The 12,117-nt window shown below is 51.8% G+C and overlaps 1 protein-coding gene across 1 annotated transcript; it reads left to right on the top strand.

Annotated features, from left to right (window-relative positions):
• The first annotated feature begins 1,151 nt into the window (after positions 1–1,151).
• On the top strand, positions 1,152–11,790 carry ALG1 (ALG1 chitobiosyldiphosphodolichol beta-mannosyltransferase). The gene is made up of 13 exons (XM_033101809.1): positions 1,152–1,381; positions 2,333–2,410; positions 2,514–2,617; positions 3,769–3,917; positions 5,375–5,464; positions 5,864–5,974; positions 6,753–6,874; positions 7,051–7,089; positions 7,410–7,469; positions 8,157–8,267; positions 9,460–9,574; positions 10,483–10,558; positions 11,609–11,790. The coding sequence occupies exons 1-13, from the start codon at positions 1,174–1,176 to the stop codon at positions 11,756–11,758; spliced, it is 1,413 nt and encodes a 470-aa protein (XP_032957700.1). The 5' UTR covers positions 1,152–1,173; the 3' UTR covers positions 11,759–11,790.
• Positions 11,791–12,117: the final 327 nt, after the last annotated feature.

The following is a 12,117-nucleotide window of genomic DNA, read 5'->3' on the forward strand; positions in this document are numbered from 1 at the left end:
TGTTTGTTTCTTTGTCAAATGTATAAGTGGGTGAGGCAGGTCTGAGAGCAGGTGGTGGCTGTGCTGGGTGCTCTGCAGGTTCTGGGGCAGCCCCAAAGGTGGGCGCCATGGCGGTAGCTTCACCAACATGCTCTCAGTGTTTCTCAGCAAGGGGCCACATGGACACACACTAAACTGTAGTGTGGCTACTTTGGGAAGTGAAATTGGAGGGTCAGGGGGGAAATGGTCCCTCATGGTCCCTCATTACTATGGAGAATTCTTTGTCCTCTTCTCTTCCCTTTCTCTTCATATTTTAAGTGTTTTATTTTTCTACTTTTTATTATTATTTTTTAGGACTTTATTGGGGAACAGTGTGTACTTCCAGGACTTTTTGTTTCCCAAGTCAAGTTGTCGTCCTTTCCGTCTTAGCTGTGGAGGGCGCAGCTCAGCTCCAGGTCCAGTTGCCAGTTGCTAGTTGCAGGGGGCACAGCCCACCATCCCTTGCGGGAGTCGAGGAATCGAACCAGCAACCTTGTGGTTGAGAGCCCACTGGCCCATGTGGGAATCGAACCGGCAGCCTTCGGAGTTAGGAGCACAGAGCTCCAACCGCCTGAGCCACCGGGCCGGCCCTTAAATGTTTTATTCAAGTACAAAACATATCCTGAAACAATGAATAAGTTTTCTGCTGGATGAATTTTCCCAAATGGAACATACTACATTACCAGCACCCCGATCAAGACACAGAACACGATCGCCCCTAACTCCTACCTCCCCACGGCCCCCTCCCACTCACTCCCCGATCCTCCAAACAAGTCATTCCTCTGACTTCTAACAGCAAAGATTAGCTTTGATTTTACATGGATGGAACCAGACAGTATGTACTCTGGCACCTGGCCTCTTTTCTGAACATTATGCTTATGAGATTCACCCAAATTGTTGTCTCACTATATTTTGAAGTCATCTTAAACTTTGAAATAAAATGTTCTTGGAGCCACACATAGTGTAACAGCTTTACCTTAATACGAGTAATTCTTGGCCCTCAGGAACTCCTCCTACGTTGGGCGTAGTGCCACTAAGAAAATCACGCCCGCACCTGCCTTCTCCCCACCCCCTTTTGGGGGTTCGATATGCGGCTGCGCAAAGCGCGCCTGGCGGGCGGGAGCGCGGTCACGTGACTGTAGCCGGTCCGCCAAGATGGCTTCCTCCTACGTGGTCCTGCTGGCGCTGTTCGTATCCCTGCCGCTGCTGCTGCTGATCGCGTGGAAGCGCAGGCAGCGGGGGCGCACGGCCCGGCACGTGGTCGTCGTGGTGCTGGGCGATGTGGGCCGCAGCCCCCGAATGCAGTACCACGCGCTGTCGTTGGCCAAGCGCGGCTTCTCCGTGACCCTCCTGGGGTTCTGTAGTGAGTGCCCGGGGGTCTGGGAGGGAGGCTTCTCTCTCAGCCTTTAACCTGAGGCTTTGATCGCCCCAGAGGGGCCGGGGCGAGGACGCCCCTTTTCCTCTTCCTCCCTGGGGCCGCTTTCTGAGACTGGGCGAGCCCAGTTCTGACCTGGACAGCTGTTGCCAGGTTTCTGCCCAAGCTCTGCTGGGTGGGTCTCTAGGAACAGCCAGCTTTAACAGAGCGCCTGCCATGTGCCAAGACCGTGCTAAGCTAAACGAACTCATTGCATAGTTGTCAGTTAATCCTCTTAGTAAGTGGAAAGATGAACTGGAAGCCACGTGTGTGATTCCTCGGCCAGTACTGGTAACAACGTCTCTGAGGCTGCTCTTGCCAGGGTGTGTCTGAGGAGGCAGGCAGCTTACCTCCTCTGCATTCCTCACCCTTAGGACAGAGCATTGCCAGATGCTGCTTGTTTGCGCAATGTGTCCCGCTTTGTCCTCCCATGTGCAGGGTAAGGTGTGTCTGCTTCTTCACCTTCATCCATGTGACATCTTTAGCTAAAGGGCAGCTCAACTCCCTATCAGGGAAAAGCAAGAAGAGCATTGGTTGCCTTTGGTCCCTGTTTGGAGTCTGCTATCCCAGGGTGACTGGGTGGAGTGGGACTTCCTAGGGGTCTCTCTGTGGTGGGTTAATTCCACCATCCAGGGAATCTAGATAAGTTTTTGGGCCTACTATGTGCCAGGCATTGTGTTAAGTAAGGATGAGTAAGATTCAGGCCCTCTCTCTGTGGACAGTCTGGTGGAATCTGGACAAGAATTGCCCTCATTCTCTGTTCTGGCTGTTGAGGAACAGAGCGGTTTGGAAAAATCTTATTTTCCAAAACACTCTCCACTCTTCAGGCTGAGCTGCAGGACCATCTGACTTTAAATTAGATTGCCCTGTCCGGTACATTAAAGGGGACATTCTTTTCAGACTCCAAACCCCATGATGAACTCTTGCAAAACAACAGAATTCGGATTGTGCGTTTGACAGAACTCCAGAGACTTGCAGGTAGGATACAGTCAACTCCAGATTTCTCTGAACTGTGTGTTGGGAGGAATCTGCAAATTGTCAAAAACTCCTTCGGTACTGACGGCCGTTTTCTGACTTGCAGTTGGGCCGCACATTCTTCAGTATGGAGTCAAAGTTGTATTTCAGGCCGTGCACTTGCTCTGGAAGTTAATGTGCAGGGAGTCAGCAGCTTACATCTTTCTCCAGGTATCTTCAGCCCTGCTTCCCTCTGGGAGGACCACTGTTAACTGTTTTCTTTACATTCCAGCCCTTTTTTTTTTTTTTTGAACACTATAAAAGTGTATTTTATTCCCATGGAAAGATTTTTTTTTTTTTAATTAAAGTTTATTGGGGTGACAATTGTTAGTAAAGTTACATAGATTTCAGGTGTACAATTCTGTAATACATCATCTATATATCACATTGTGTGTTCACCACCCAGAGTCAGTTCTCTTTCCATCACCATATATTGGTCCAGCCTTTTAAAAATGCACAAGTTGGAAAATAAATTGCATATGATGTGTGTATAAACTTTCAAGGACATGAGTAGGAGCCTATATTGTGTGTGTCCATTCTATTTCTGGTACCCATCCAGTCTGTTTTTCTATGTCATCATAGATAAATCTTACATTGTGCTTAGTACATATCTAAGTGTTTTACATGTATTCACTCATTTAATCCCTCACAACAATCCTAAGGAGTAAGTTCTTATATTTCCTATATTTTAGAGATCTAGACTCAGAGAGGTTGTGGACATAGCCTATTGTCACACAGCAAGGAAGTGCTGGAGGCAGGATTTGAACTAGGTAGTCAGTCTGGTACTGGAGTTAATACTCTTATCCTCATCCATTCACTGCTTTTTAACACATAGAAGCACCTTTTAATTGGCTGCATTGTATCCCAATATGTGATGTACATTACTGTATGATTTATTTAGTCTCAGTGGACACTCGGATCCTTCCTAATTTTTTCTACTTTTACAACTAATGTGGCAGAGAGCATCAGTGAACATGTTGTTTTGCACAGATCCAGCTTTTTCCTTGGGATAAATTCCTAGGGATAGAAGAGCTTGGTCCAAACTCATGCACTTTAAAATAAATGTGGTGTGCTACTGGATAGCTGTTGTTCGGTGTTTCAGAGTTTCCATTCTGATAGGTGAAAAATGTACCACCTGTTCCATTTTTTTTGTCTCCTGGATTTTCGATGATAGACTTTTCAGGTTGATTGGTTTTGCTTCTTTTATACCTTGTTTAGTGAGGAAGAGGGTCTTCTGCTTATCGATCGTGTACATTGCACTCTGTCTGTTGTTGATGATGGTCTGGTTTCCTCCTCTTTATTCACGTTTCTCTCTTTCCCAGAATCCCCCGGGCCTGCCTGCCATTGCTGTCTGCTGGTTTGTGGGCTGCCTCTGTGGGAGCAAGCTCGTCATCGACTGGCACAACTATGGCTACTCCATTATGGGTTTGGTGCACGGCCCCAATCACCTCCTCGTTCTGCTGGCCAAGTGGTGAGGGTCTGGGAGGAGGAGGATACAGACCTTTTTCCCCAAACTGGGGTGGGAAGAAGGGCCAGTGTGAGACCCGCTGAAGCCGGTTCCCTGTGCGCAGTGGGGGGAGGGCAAGGCTTGGGAATTGGGCTGATGCTGGATACAAGTGATGGAAACAGGTCTAAGTGAAGGAGGCCATTTGTTGGCCCATGAAACTGGAAAGTCCAAAGAAATGGCTGACTTGGAGCTCAAAAAGGGTGTCATCAGGACCCCTCTCATCTCTCTCTCTCCACATGCCCCCCTGGAGGTTTTCTCAGGTTCTGGGAGCTTCCCTTCCCACCCTGTCAGACTCAGTGGAGAGAGCGAGCCTCTGCTTGCCTCCTGCTCACCTGCCATCCTCTGACCCTCACAGAGGCTGGGGTGCTTCTGTACCCTGTTGCCTCAAGCTTGGGACAGGTATTCCACTGCGAGAGCTGGGGTCCCAGGTGCACCCAGACCTGATCCCCAAATAAAAACCAGGGGCTGCTGCTGGAAGATGGGGATAGGGGTCCCAGTCTTCTGCAGCTGATGAGACGGGGAGAGAGAAGAAGGGCCTGTGGGAGCAGGTTGCACTTGGAACAGGAAGAGTTGGTCGTGTTCTGCATATAACATCAAGTATATAACATCTGCCTTAGTGGGGACTTGCAGCCTCAGGCCACTGGCAGCTGGCCTTTGCCCTGATGGGTCATTCCTTGATGGCAGTAACAGTGTTGGCAGCGGCAGCAGCAGTCTGGTTGCTTGGTGCATGCCAGGCTCCGGCCATGGCCGTTACCCCATTCAGTCTGTACCACCCCCCAGTGAGGATGCCCTGTGATTAGCTCTCCTTTCACAAGCCAGGAAACCGAGGCTGAGAGCTATTATGCCGCTTGCCACACAATTAAATGTGAGGACCAAAATTCAGTTCTAGGGTCCAACTCTGGAGCTTTCTCTGTGTCCTGAGTGAGGAGCAGACTGTGGTGCACCAACGGTGTTTAACAACCTGCAGTCACTCATTACCCCTTTTCAGTTCTGCCCTGGCATCAGGGCACAAGTCTCAGTTTGGAGCTAATTTGTTAACATCTTTCTAACATTTGCACAATTCCCTTTGTAATACATTTAGAGCAAACGTCAGCCCCACAGCCTTTGAAGGGAACAGCACAATGTGGCTCAAACTTAATAATGGGACTTTATTTTTGTTCTTCTTTTTATGGCAGTTTCCTTTGGGAATAATTGTATTTAAGCCGAAAAGCAATGTGACTTAAAGGTGTGAAGGAAATAATAGTTCAGGTGGAATTCAGTACAAACTCTGGAAGGTGCCTCGCTAGCGACACTGCGTGCTCCCGATTTTGGAGACCCCAGTGTTGCCGCCTCTTTTATGTTGGAAGGTGTTGAGTCACCTGGCACTTGTGGTGGTGGCGCCTGGCCAGGGCTCCTGGCTGACCAGTGATACGTCTTTTCAGGTACGAGAAGCTCTGTGGCCGCCTGTCCCACCTGAACTTATGTGTGACCAACGCGATGCGGGAAGACCTGGCAGAGAACTGGGGCATCAAGTAGGGGTCTGGAGAGGCGAGGGGTCCCAGCACAGTTGGTCCCAGCTGCAGTGCCTGCTGTCACGTTGGCGAGGCATCTGGATATCCCCAGGGGCCTGGGAGATAGTTACTGGGAAGCTGAGGGAGGAGGCGGCTGGGGCTTCTTTCCCAGCCAGCCAGGTGGCCCAGGCAGTTCTGATGTCAGAACTTTTCTCTGTGCTTCCCTGAGTAATTCAAAGCTTTTTTTTGTGTGTGTGTGTGAACATAAAGCAATGTACTATTTTCCCCTAATTCACTGCAAAGCATCTTATTGTCTGAGACTTGGCTCCCCCAAGTACCCTTCTTTTTCTGGATTCTCCTGGGTCTTCTGTTCCTCAGGCCTTTCTCCACTCTTAGAGTCCCCCAATGATCTCATTGCAGAGCTGTGACTGTCTACGACAAGCCCGCATCTTTCTTTAAAGAGACGCCCTTGGACCTGCAGCACCGGCTCTTTATGAAGCTGGGCCGCACCTACTCTGCGTTTAGGGCCAGGTAGGTTCCTGTCCCCCGTCTCCCATCCCGCGTCCCCCGTCTCCCGTCCCCCAGCCCCCATCTTCAGCTGCCTTCTCTTGTATTTATTGCTGTCCTGGCCTCTGTCCCGTTTCCTTGCTGCAGACCTGGGAATCCACTAATCCAGGGCTTGGCCAATGATGGCTGCAGGCCCACTGCCTGTTCATAAAAAAAGTTTTACTGGAACGCAGCCCATTTATTTATTCATGTATTGTCCATGGCTGCTTTCACATTGCAACAGTGGAGCCAAATTTTGTAATAGAGATCACATGGCCCCCAAAGCCTGAAGTATTTGTTTTAGTCTCTGGCCATTTAAGAAAAATGCTAGGCTGTGGGCATCTTTACCCTCCTGCCCAAGGGTTCCTGACCTCATGGCGGAGTCTGTGGACCTGTGTGTTCTCTGGGGTGTCTCGGGGGCTAAGGAAAGGTCCTTTGAGCAGCTCTTCACACCAGTTGTTTGTTCCTTTCAGTAACCTGAGAGCCAGCTGGGATGTCACAGCATCCTTGTCTTAAGTTGAGGGAATGATAAGAACAGTAAGCTGGTGAAGGCAGGGGCTGAGGCGGTCTTACCGGCTGTTGTGACGTCAGCACCTCGCAACAAATAGTATTGATAAAGAAAGCAAGTGCATGTCTGGGCCCAGGCGTCAGCTGATAGGGTGGGCTCGGTGGTTCTGATGTGGCCACACCCGAGCTTCGGGACCTTGCTCTGGTGGGAGACGCCGTCCTGTGGCATCTAACAACTCTGTCTCCGCTCCGTCAGCTCAGAACCCTCAGACCTGGCCACGGAGAGGTCGGCCTTCACGGAGCGGGATGCTGGGAGCGGGATGGTGACATGTCTTCATGGGCGGCCGGCCCTGTTGGTCAGCAGCACGAGCTGGACAGGTCTCGACCCTCCTGGGCACTTGGGTTGTAAGAGGACCTGGCTGAGCCTGCGTTCTCATCCCTGCCAGGCCTGTGCCCGGGGATCCCCAAGGCCCTCATGAGAAAGGGGAGGGCATTGAGCTGGGCGGGGAGGCATCTAGAAACCACCTGTGACATTCAGTTCTCTTTTCTTGTAGAGGATGAAGACTTCTCCATCTTGCTGGCAGCATTAGAAAGTAGGTGTGTGGCTGCGATCAGGAGCTGAACTTGTTGGGGGCTGTTGAATTGCGAGGTGCCCGCTTGGCCTTGTGTGGTGTCCTCTGCAGAGAGTTCCTGTCCCCAGAGCTGCTGGGTGGGCTGCCTGAGCACACGGGTGGTGGAGGTGGTGGCCCTGAGGCCGCATTTGGGTCATTGAGTGACCAGGCCCTAGATCTGAAGTGCCACCTGAGGCAGTGATCTTGTGTCTGGGAGTTGTCTGCCACCACACCTCTGCCTTACCTCTCCCTCACCTGACTCGGTGATCCTGGTTATCACATATTTATTTTCTTAAACACAGAGTTTGAACAGCTGATCCTGGATGGAGAAAGCCTTCCCTCTCTGGTCTGTGTGATAACTGGTACGCCTGGGACCCTCCATGTTCCTGTATTTAGCTTGGGGGCAGTAGAGGGGGCGGACGTCACCTGCCTTTCTTGTTACCTTCTCCACATCAGGCACGTGACACTCCTTGTCGCTAATCCTCACGGCAGCTCTCTGACATAGGGTTTTGTACACCCACTTGGCAGAGGGTGAAACTGAGGCTCAGAAGGTCCTCACAGCAGGGCATGGAGTCTAGATTTGAATCTCAGCATAATTTCAGAGATACTGAGCTTTCCACTTCTGCAGTGGTTTCCGGGCACCCTTTTTTCCCCCTTAAACGAAAGAGGCCACTGTCTGACATAAAATTGCTTCCAGAGTAGCCCAGTGGGGAGAGAAGCAGAAAGCTGTGGTCGGAGGAGGCGGGGCCTGGGCCAGCTGCCCCAGCTTGTGCACTCGGGGTGGCAGAGCCCACTGGACGTGCTGTGCCGCCTGAGACAGCTGCCGGGCACGGGGGCAGTCCATGTGAGAAGCTGTGTCTAGTTGACACTCTGGTGCCCAGCCAGAGTTTATCCCGGCCATGTTCCCAGCCCATTGGGGGAAGCTTGCACACCCCTGGGGGGGCATTTCTGGAAGGGGCTGAATGGGGACTTGATTGGAGCTGGGGTTTCTCAGGCCTGGGATGGGCCAGAGATGGGCCCAGTGCAGTGACTCTGATTTTCTCTGCAAGGCAAAGGGCCTCTGAAAGAGTATTACAGCCGTCTCATTGGCCAGAAGCATTTCCAGCACATTCAGGTCTGTACCCCATGGCTGGAGGCTGAGGATTACCCCCTGCTTCTAGGTAAGAATGCCTGACAGGAGGCCACCAGGGAGAGGGCTGCAGTTTAAAAGGGAATAATACTCTAGCGCAGGGGACAGACTTTCTGAAAAGGGGCAGATTGTAAATATTTTACCAGCCTCTATCTCATAGTCTTTCTTTTTACAACCCTTTAAAAATCGAAAGCATTCTCAGCTCAAGGGCCATACACACAGGCCTCAGGCTGGTCTGGGCCCTGTCTCGGGCCCTGCTGGGACAGGGAGATGCCAACCTGTCGGAAGAGCTCTGGCTGAACTCCAGAAGATGAGGCCATTCCCTCATCTGATATGCCAGCTCCTCCCTGCCTGGTGGGCCTGGGAACTGTTTGCCAAGGGATTCAGAGAGGGTTACTTCCTCTCAGCCCCCATGCCCTCCATTCAGTCCTGCTCTTTGATTCAGGCAGAAGGCTGGGCCCGGGCTTGGGTGGGGCTCACCTTTCCCCAAGCGCAGGAGGGCCGTTGCAGAAACAATGTTGGGTGAAACGTTGAGTCAATGTTGACTCTCCCATTGAGAATGCCCTTCCTCTGTCTCTTCTCATCTTCATTACTCTGGGGAGAAAGACAGGAAGAGTTAGTTGGCTTGCTGCCAACACAGCGCTGCTGCCTCATCTTCCAGCAGCCAGTAGTAAGCAGTCCCAGGCAGACAGCTCTTGGTAGGCAGGCGCTTCCAGCCAGTATTGCGTGATAGGGAGTTGTTTGGCTGTATTTTCATAGTGACAGCTGCTTTTCTGTTGAATCTGCCATGGGGTTTTTTCCTAGTTATTGGGATAAAATAAATATAACAAAGTTTGCCATTTTTACCATTTTTCTATTTTTAAGTGTACATACAACTCAGTGGCGTGAATTACATTCACAGGGTCTTGCAATCATCACCACTATTTCCAAAACATTTTCATCTCGCCGAGCAGAAACTCTGCACCGTTAAGCATAATTGCGATGAGTTCTTTTAAAATAAATCGTGGTTAAGTAGAAAAAGGGTCAGTTTAATTACAAATGTTAGTGATAGGCAGCTGGGAAGCCCCGCCGTGCCCCCACCCCTCCCCTGGCTGCTTGGCCAAGTTCAGCTATTGGATGTGGGGGTGGGGGCGCTTTCCACTTTGCATCCCCCACCAGAGGCGTCGGTCCACAGCCCTTACAGGATGTGTGGTCAGCGATCTGACGGCCCCATCGCCCTGCAGGGTCAGCGGACCTGGGCGTCTGTCTGCACAAGTCCTCCAGCGGCCTAGACCTGCCCATGAAGGTGGTAGACATGTTTGGGTGCTGCCTGCCTGTGTGCGCCGTGACCTTCCAATGGTAGGAGTAGAAACGGAATCTTCCTGGAGTTAGCGGTTAGGTTCCCTTATCAGCAGCTGGGGGGACCCAATGTGGTCAGACCTTCCCCTGGAAAGGCGCCGCCTCCGTGCAGCTCAGCCAGGGGGTCCTGGGAAGTAGGAGTCCTTGTGGTCCTGTGGGGGGGCCAAGTCCCACTGTAGGAGTTGGCTTCCGCTTAGAGCTCATGTTGGATGAAAAATACGTGTCCTAAAATCTCGACTCGGACCTTGTGCTCAAAGGATAGAATGGTGGCTGGAATTGCCTGCACAATTACATGGGTTTTTTTTTTCCCCCTTTCTCTCCCTGTCCCTTTTGTCAGCTCATTTACTTGGATTCAAATCAGTTAAATGAGTGTAATTCTATGTCTCCACTCTTCCTGGCAAAGATAGGCATTTGGAGAGGGCAGTGTTAGAACAGGTTCTAGAAACAGTTGCCCGGCCACAGGCTCAGGAGCCAGCCTCTGAATGGGAAGTCCAGGATGTTAGACCCCCGTGACCTGAGCTCTGCATGTTGGGTCAACCGCCTGGTTACCCAGGAAAGTCACCCTTAATGTGCCAAGCCTACCTCTGGGGTGGGGTGGGGGGTGCACTTAAGGGAAAAAAACACAGAACCCACTGAGCCTGTTCTCACTGAAAAGAGCCATGTAACAGAAAAGGTCCAAATCCCAGTTCACCATCCCTCCATCCCTGAATTGGTTTGGGTTTTTGATGTGTATCTTTCCAGGTCGTTTTTCTTTTCAGACGCCAAATCTAAGAACAGAGTCACTGAAACCAGACTGACTATTCCTGACCTGTAGCTTTCCTTTTGGGAGGGCAGTGGTGGCCTGGGCACCATGGGGGTTCGGTTTCTTCTGCAGGCCCCTTTCAGGTCTCCCTCGATTCTCTCTGCAGCTTACACGAGCTTGTGAAACATGAGGAAAACGGCCTGGTCTTCAAGGACTCGGAGGAACTGGCAGCTCAGCTGCAGGTAGCTGTGTCTGCTCCCATGCTCGGGCTTGTGGGGTTTGGAGGCTGGCTGAGCCGTGCTCCTGGATTCTGTCCTTCTGCAGCCCAGTGGGCCTGTGGTGGGCAGTGGGAGGGAGCATGGCCAGGCCTCAGTAGTTGGGGAATTAGAGCATGCCCCACCTGCAGTCGGGGGTTATGGAGCTTTCACTGTACAGCTGATGCACAGGCAGAATGCGTGTGCCACGGAGGGAGTGATTTTCATTTCTGATTTATGGTGATTTGCTCAAGAACCAGAAATGCTGACAGAAGGGGGCACCCACACACTGGAAGGAGAGTGAGGAGGGAAGGCTCCTGGAAGATGGGCGGGAGTCTTCAAGGGGCACTTACTTCTTATGACAAAGAGGAATACATCACTTTTGACAATTGAGACCAAGAGCAGCACACTTTGTGGAAAGGCCTAGATAGAAGTATCTATGAGTGAAGGATGTGGCTGCATTCCAATAAAACTTTATTTACAGAGACACATGGAGGGCTGCATGCGGCCCACAGGCTGTAGTTTGCAGACACGTGACTTAGTTTAGCAAAACTGGAAAGAACACGACTGTCTTGTTCCCAGCACGTGGGCCGGATAGTGCTGGGCAGAGGCTGAGGGGTGGGTGCTCTGGGTGGAAGGAACAGCACGGCAGACGCCGGGAGCTGCTGCAGGGCACGGTGAGTGGATGGTGGATACTGCAGCTTGGCTGCTCTGTCAGGTCGGAGCAGCGTAGGACAGGGAGCGTGGCTGGCCGTGAGGGCTCTCGTCTGCCCAGTGAGGGAGGGGGCCTGTGGGGTTGGGGACTTGGGGGTCCAAGCTGTTTGAGAGCGGTTCATCGGGCTGAGTGTGGAAGCTGGGCCTGCCAGTGCAAGTGCAGGGAGGCCACTGGAGGCTCCAGGATGCTGGTGGTGGTAGTGCGGCCCCTGAGGGAGGGTTTCAGGAGAATCACTGGCCTGGCAGCTGGTGTTTGGTGGGGGGCGGGAGTCCAGGCTGGCGGGAAGCGCAACGAGGGAAGTTCTGGTCATTTTTTTTTCCTAGATGCTTTTCTCAAAGTTTCCTGATCCTGCTGGTAAACTGAACCAGTTCCGGAAGAACCTCCAGGAGTCCAAGCAGCTTCGTTGGGATGAGAGCTGGAAGCAGACGGTTCTCCCTTTGCTTATGGACATGACCCCTTGGACCAAAGACTGAACCCCACTGAGCGTATCCCGGTGCTGGATGTCGGAAAAAGCCCCTCAGGCTGACGCGAACCCCTCCCTGCTCCCCTCTCCTCCCCACTCTAGAAGCCAGGGACACTTCCCTCTTCAAGCCTCTTCCAGCTGCTGCCCGGTCCCTGGGCCAACTCTTTCGAGCAGCGCCTCCCAGTGGACAGCAGCTGAAAAGACAGCAGCGCATGTAGCCTGGGGAATGAAGTTATTTTAATGCGGAGGAGTTTCACGCCCAGAAATCTGGTCCGCTTGGTTTCTTCTTTGGAGGCCCTGAACCACCTCTCTTTTCCTCTCCTCTTGTTTGAGTGCTTTCTTTCCCCCAGTTTATTACTCTTGTTTGCC

The sequence above is a fragment of the Rhinolophus ferrumequinum genome (genome assembly GCF_004115265.2).
Source record: "Rhinolophus ferrumequinum isolate MPI-CBG mRhiFer1 chromosome 15 unlocalized genomic scaffold, mRhiFer1_v1.p scaffold_54_arrow_ctg1_1, whole genome shotgun sequence".
Classification (NCBI taxonomy): Eukaryota; Metazoa; Chordata; class Mammalia; order Chiroptera; family Rhinolophidae; genus Rhinolophus; species Rhinolophus ferrumequinum.

What these genes read in the sequence shown, in the direction of transcription:
- ALG1 (XM_033101809.1), top strand. Translation starts at nt 1,174, where the DNA reads ATGGCTTCCTCCTACGTGGTCCTGCTGGCGCTGTTCGTATCCCTGCCG. An exon ending in CAGCTTACATCTTTCTCCAG is followed by an intron (nt 2,618 to 3,768) that starts GTATCTTCAGCC and finishes TCTCTTTCCCAG; the next exon opens with AATCCCCCGGGCCTGCCTGC. An exon ending in CTTGCTGGCAGCATTAGAAA is followed by an intron (nt 7,090 to 7,409) that starts GTAGGTGTGTGG and finishes TCTTAAACACAG; the next exon opens with AGTTTGAACAGCTGATCCTG.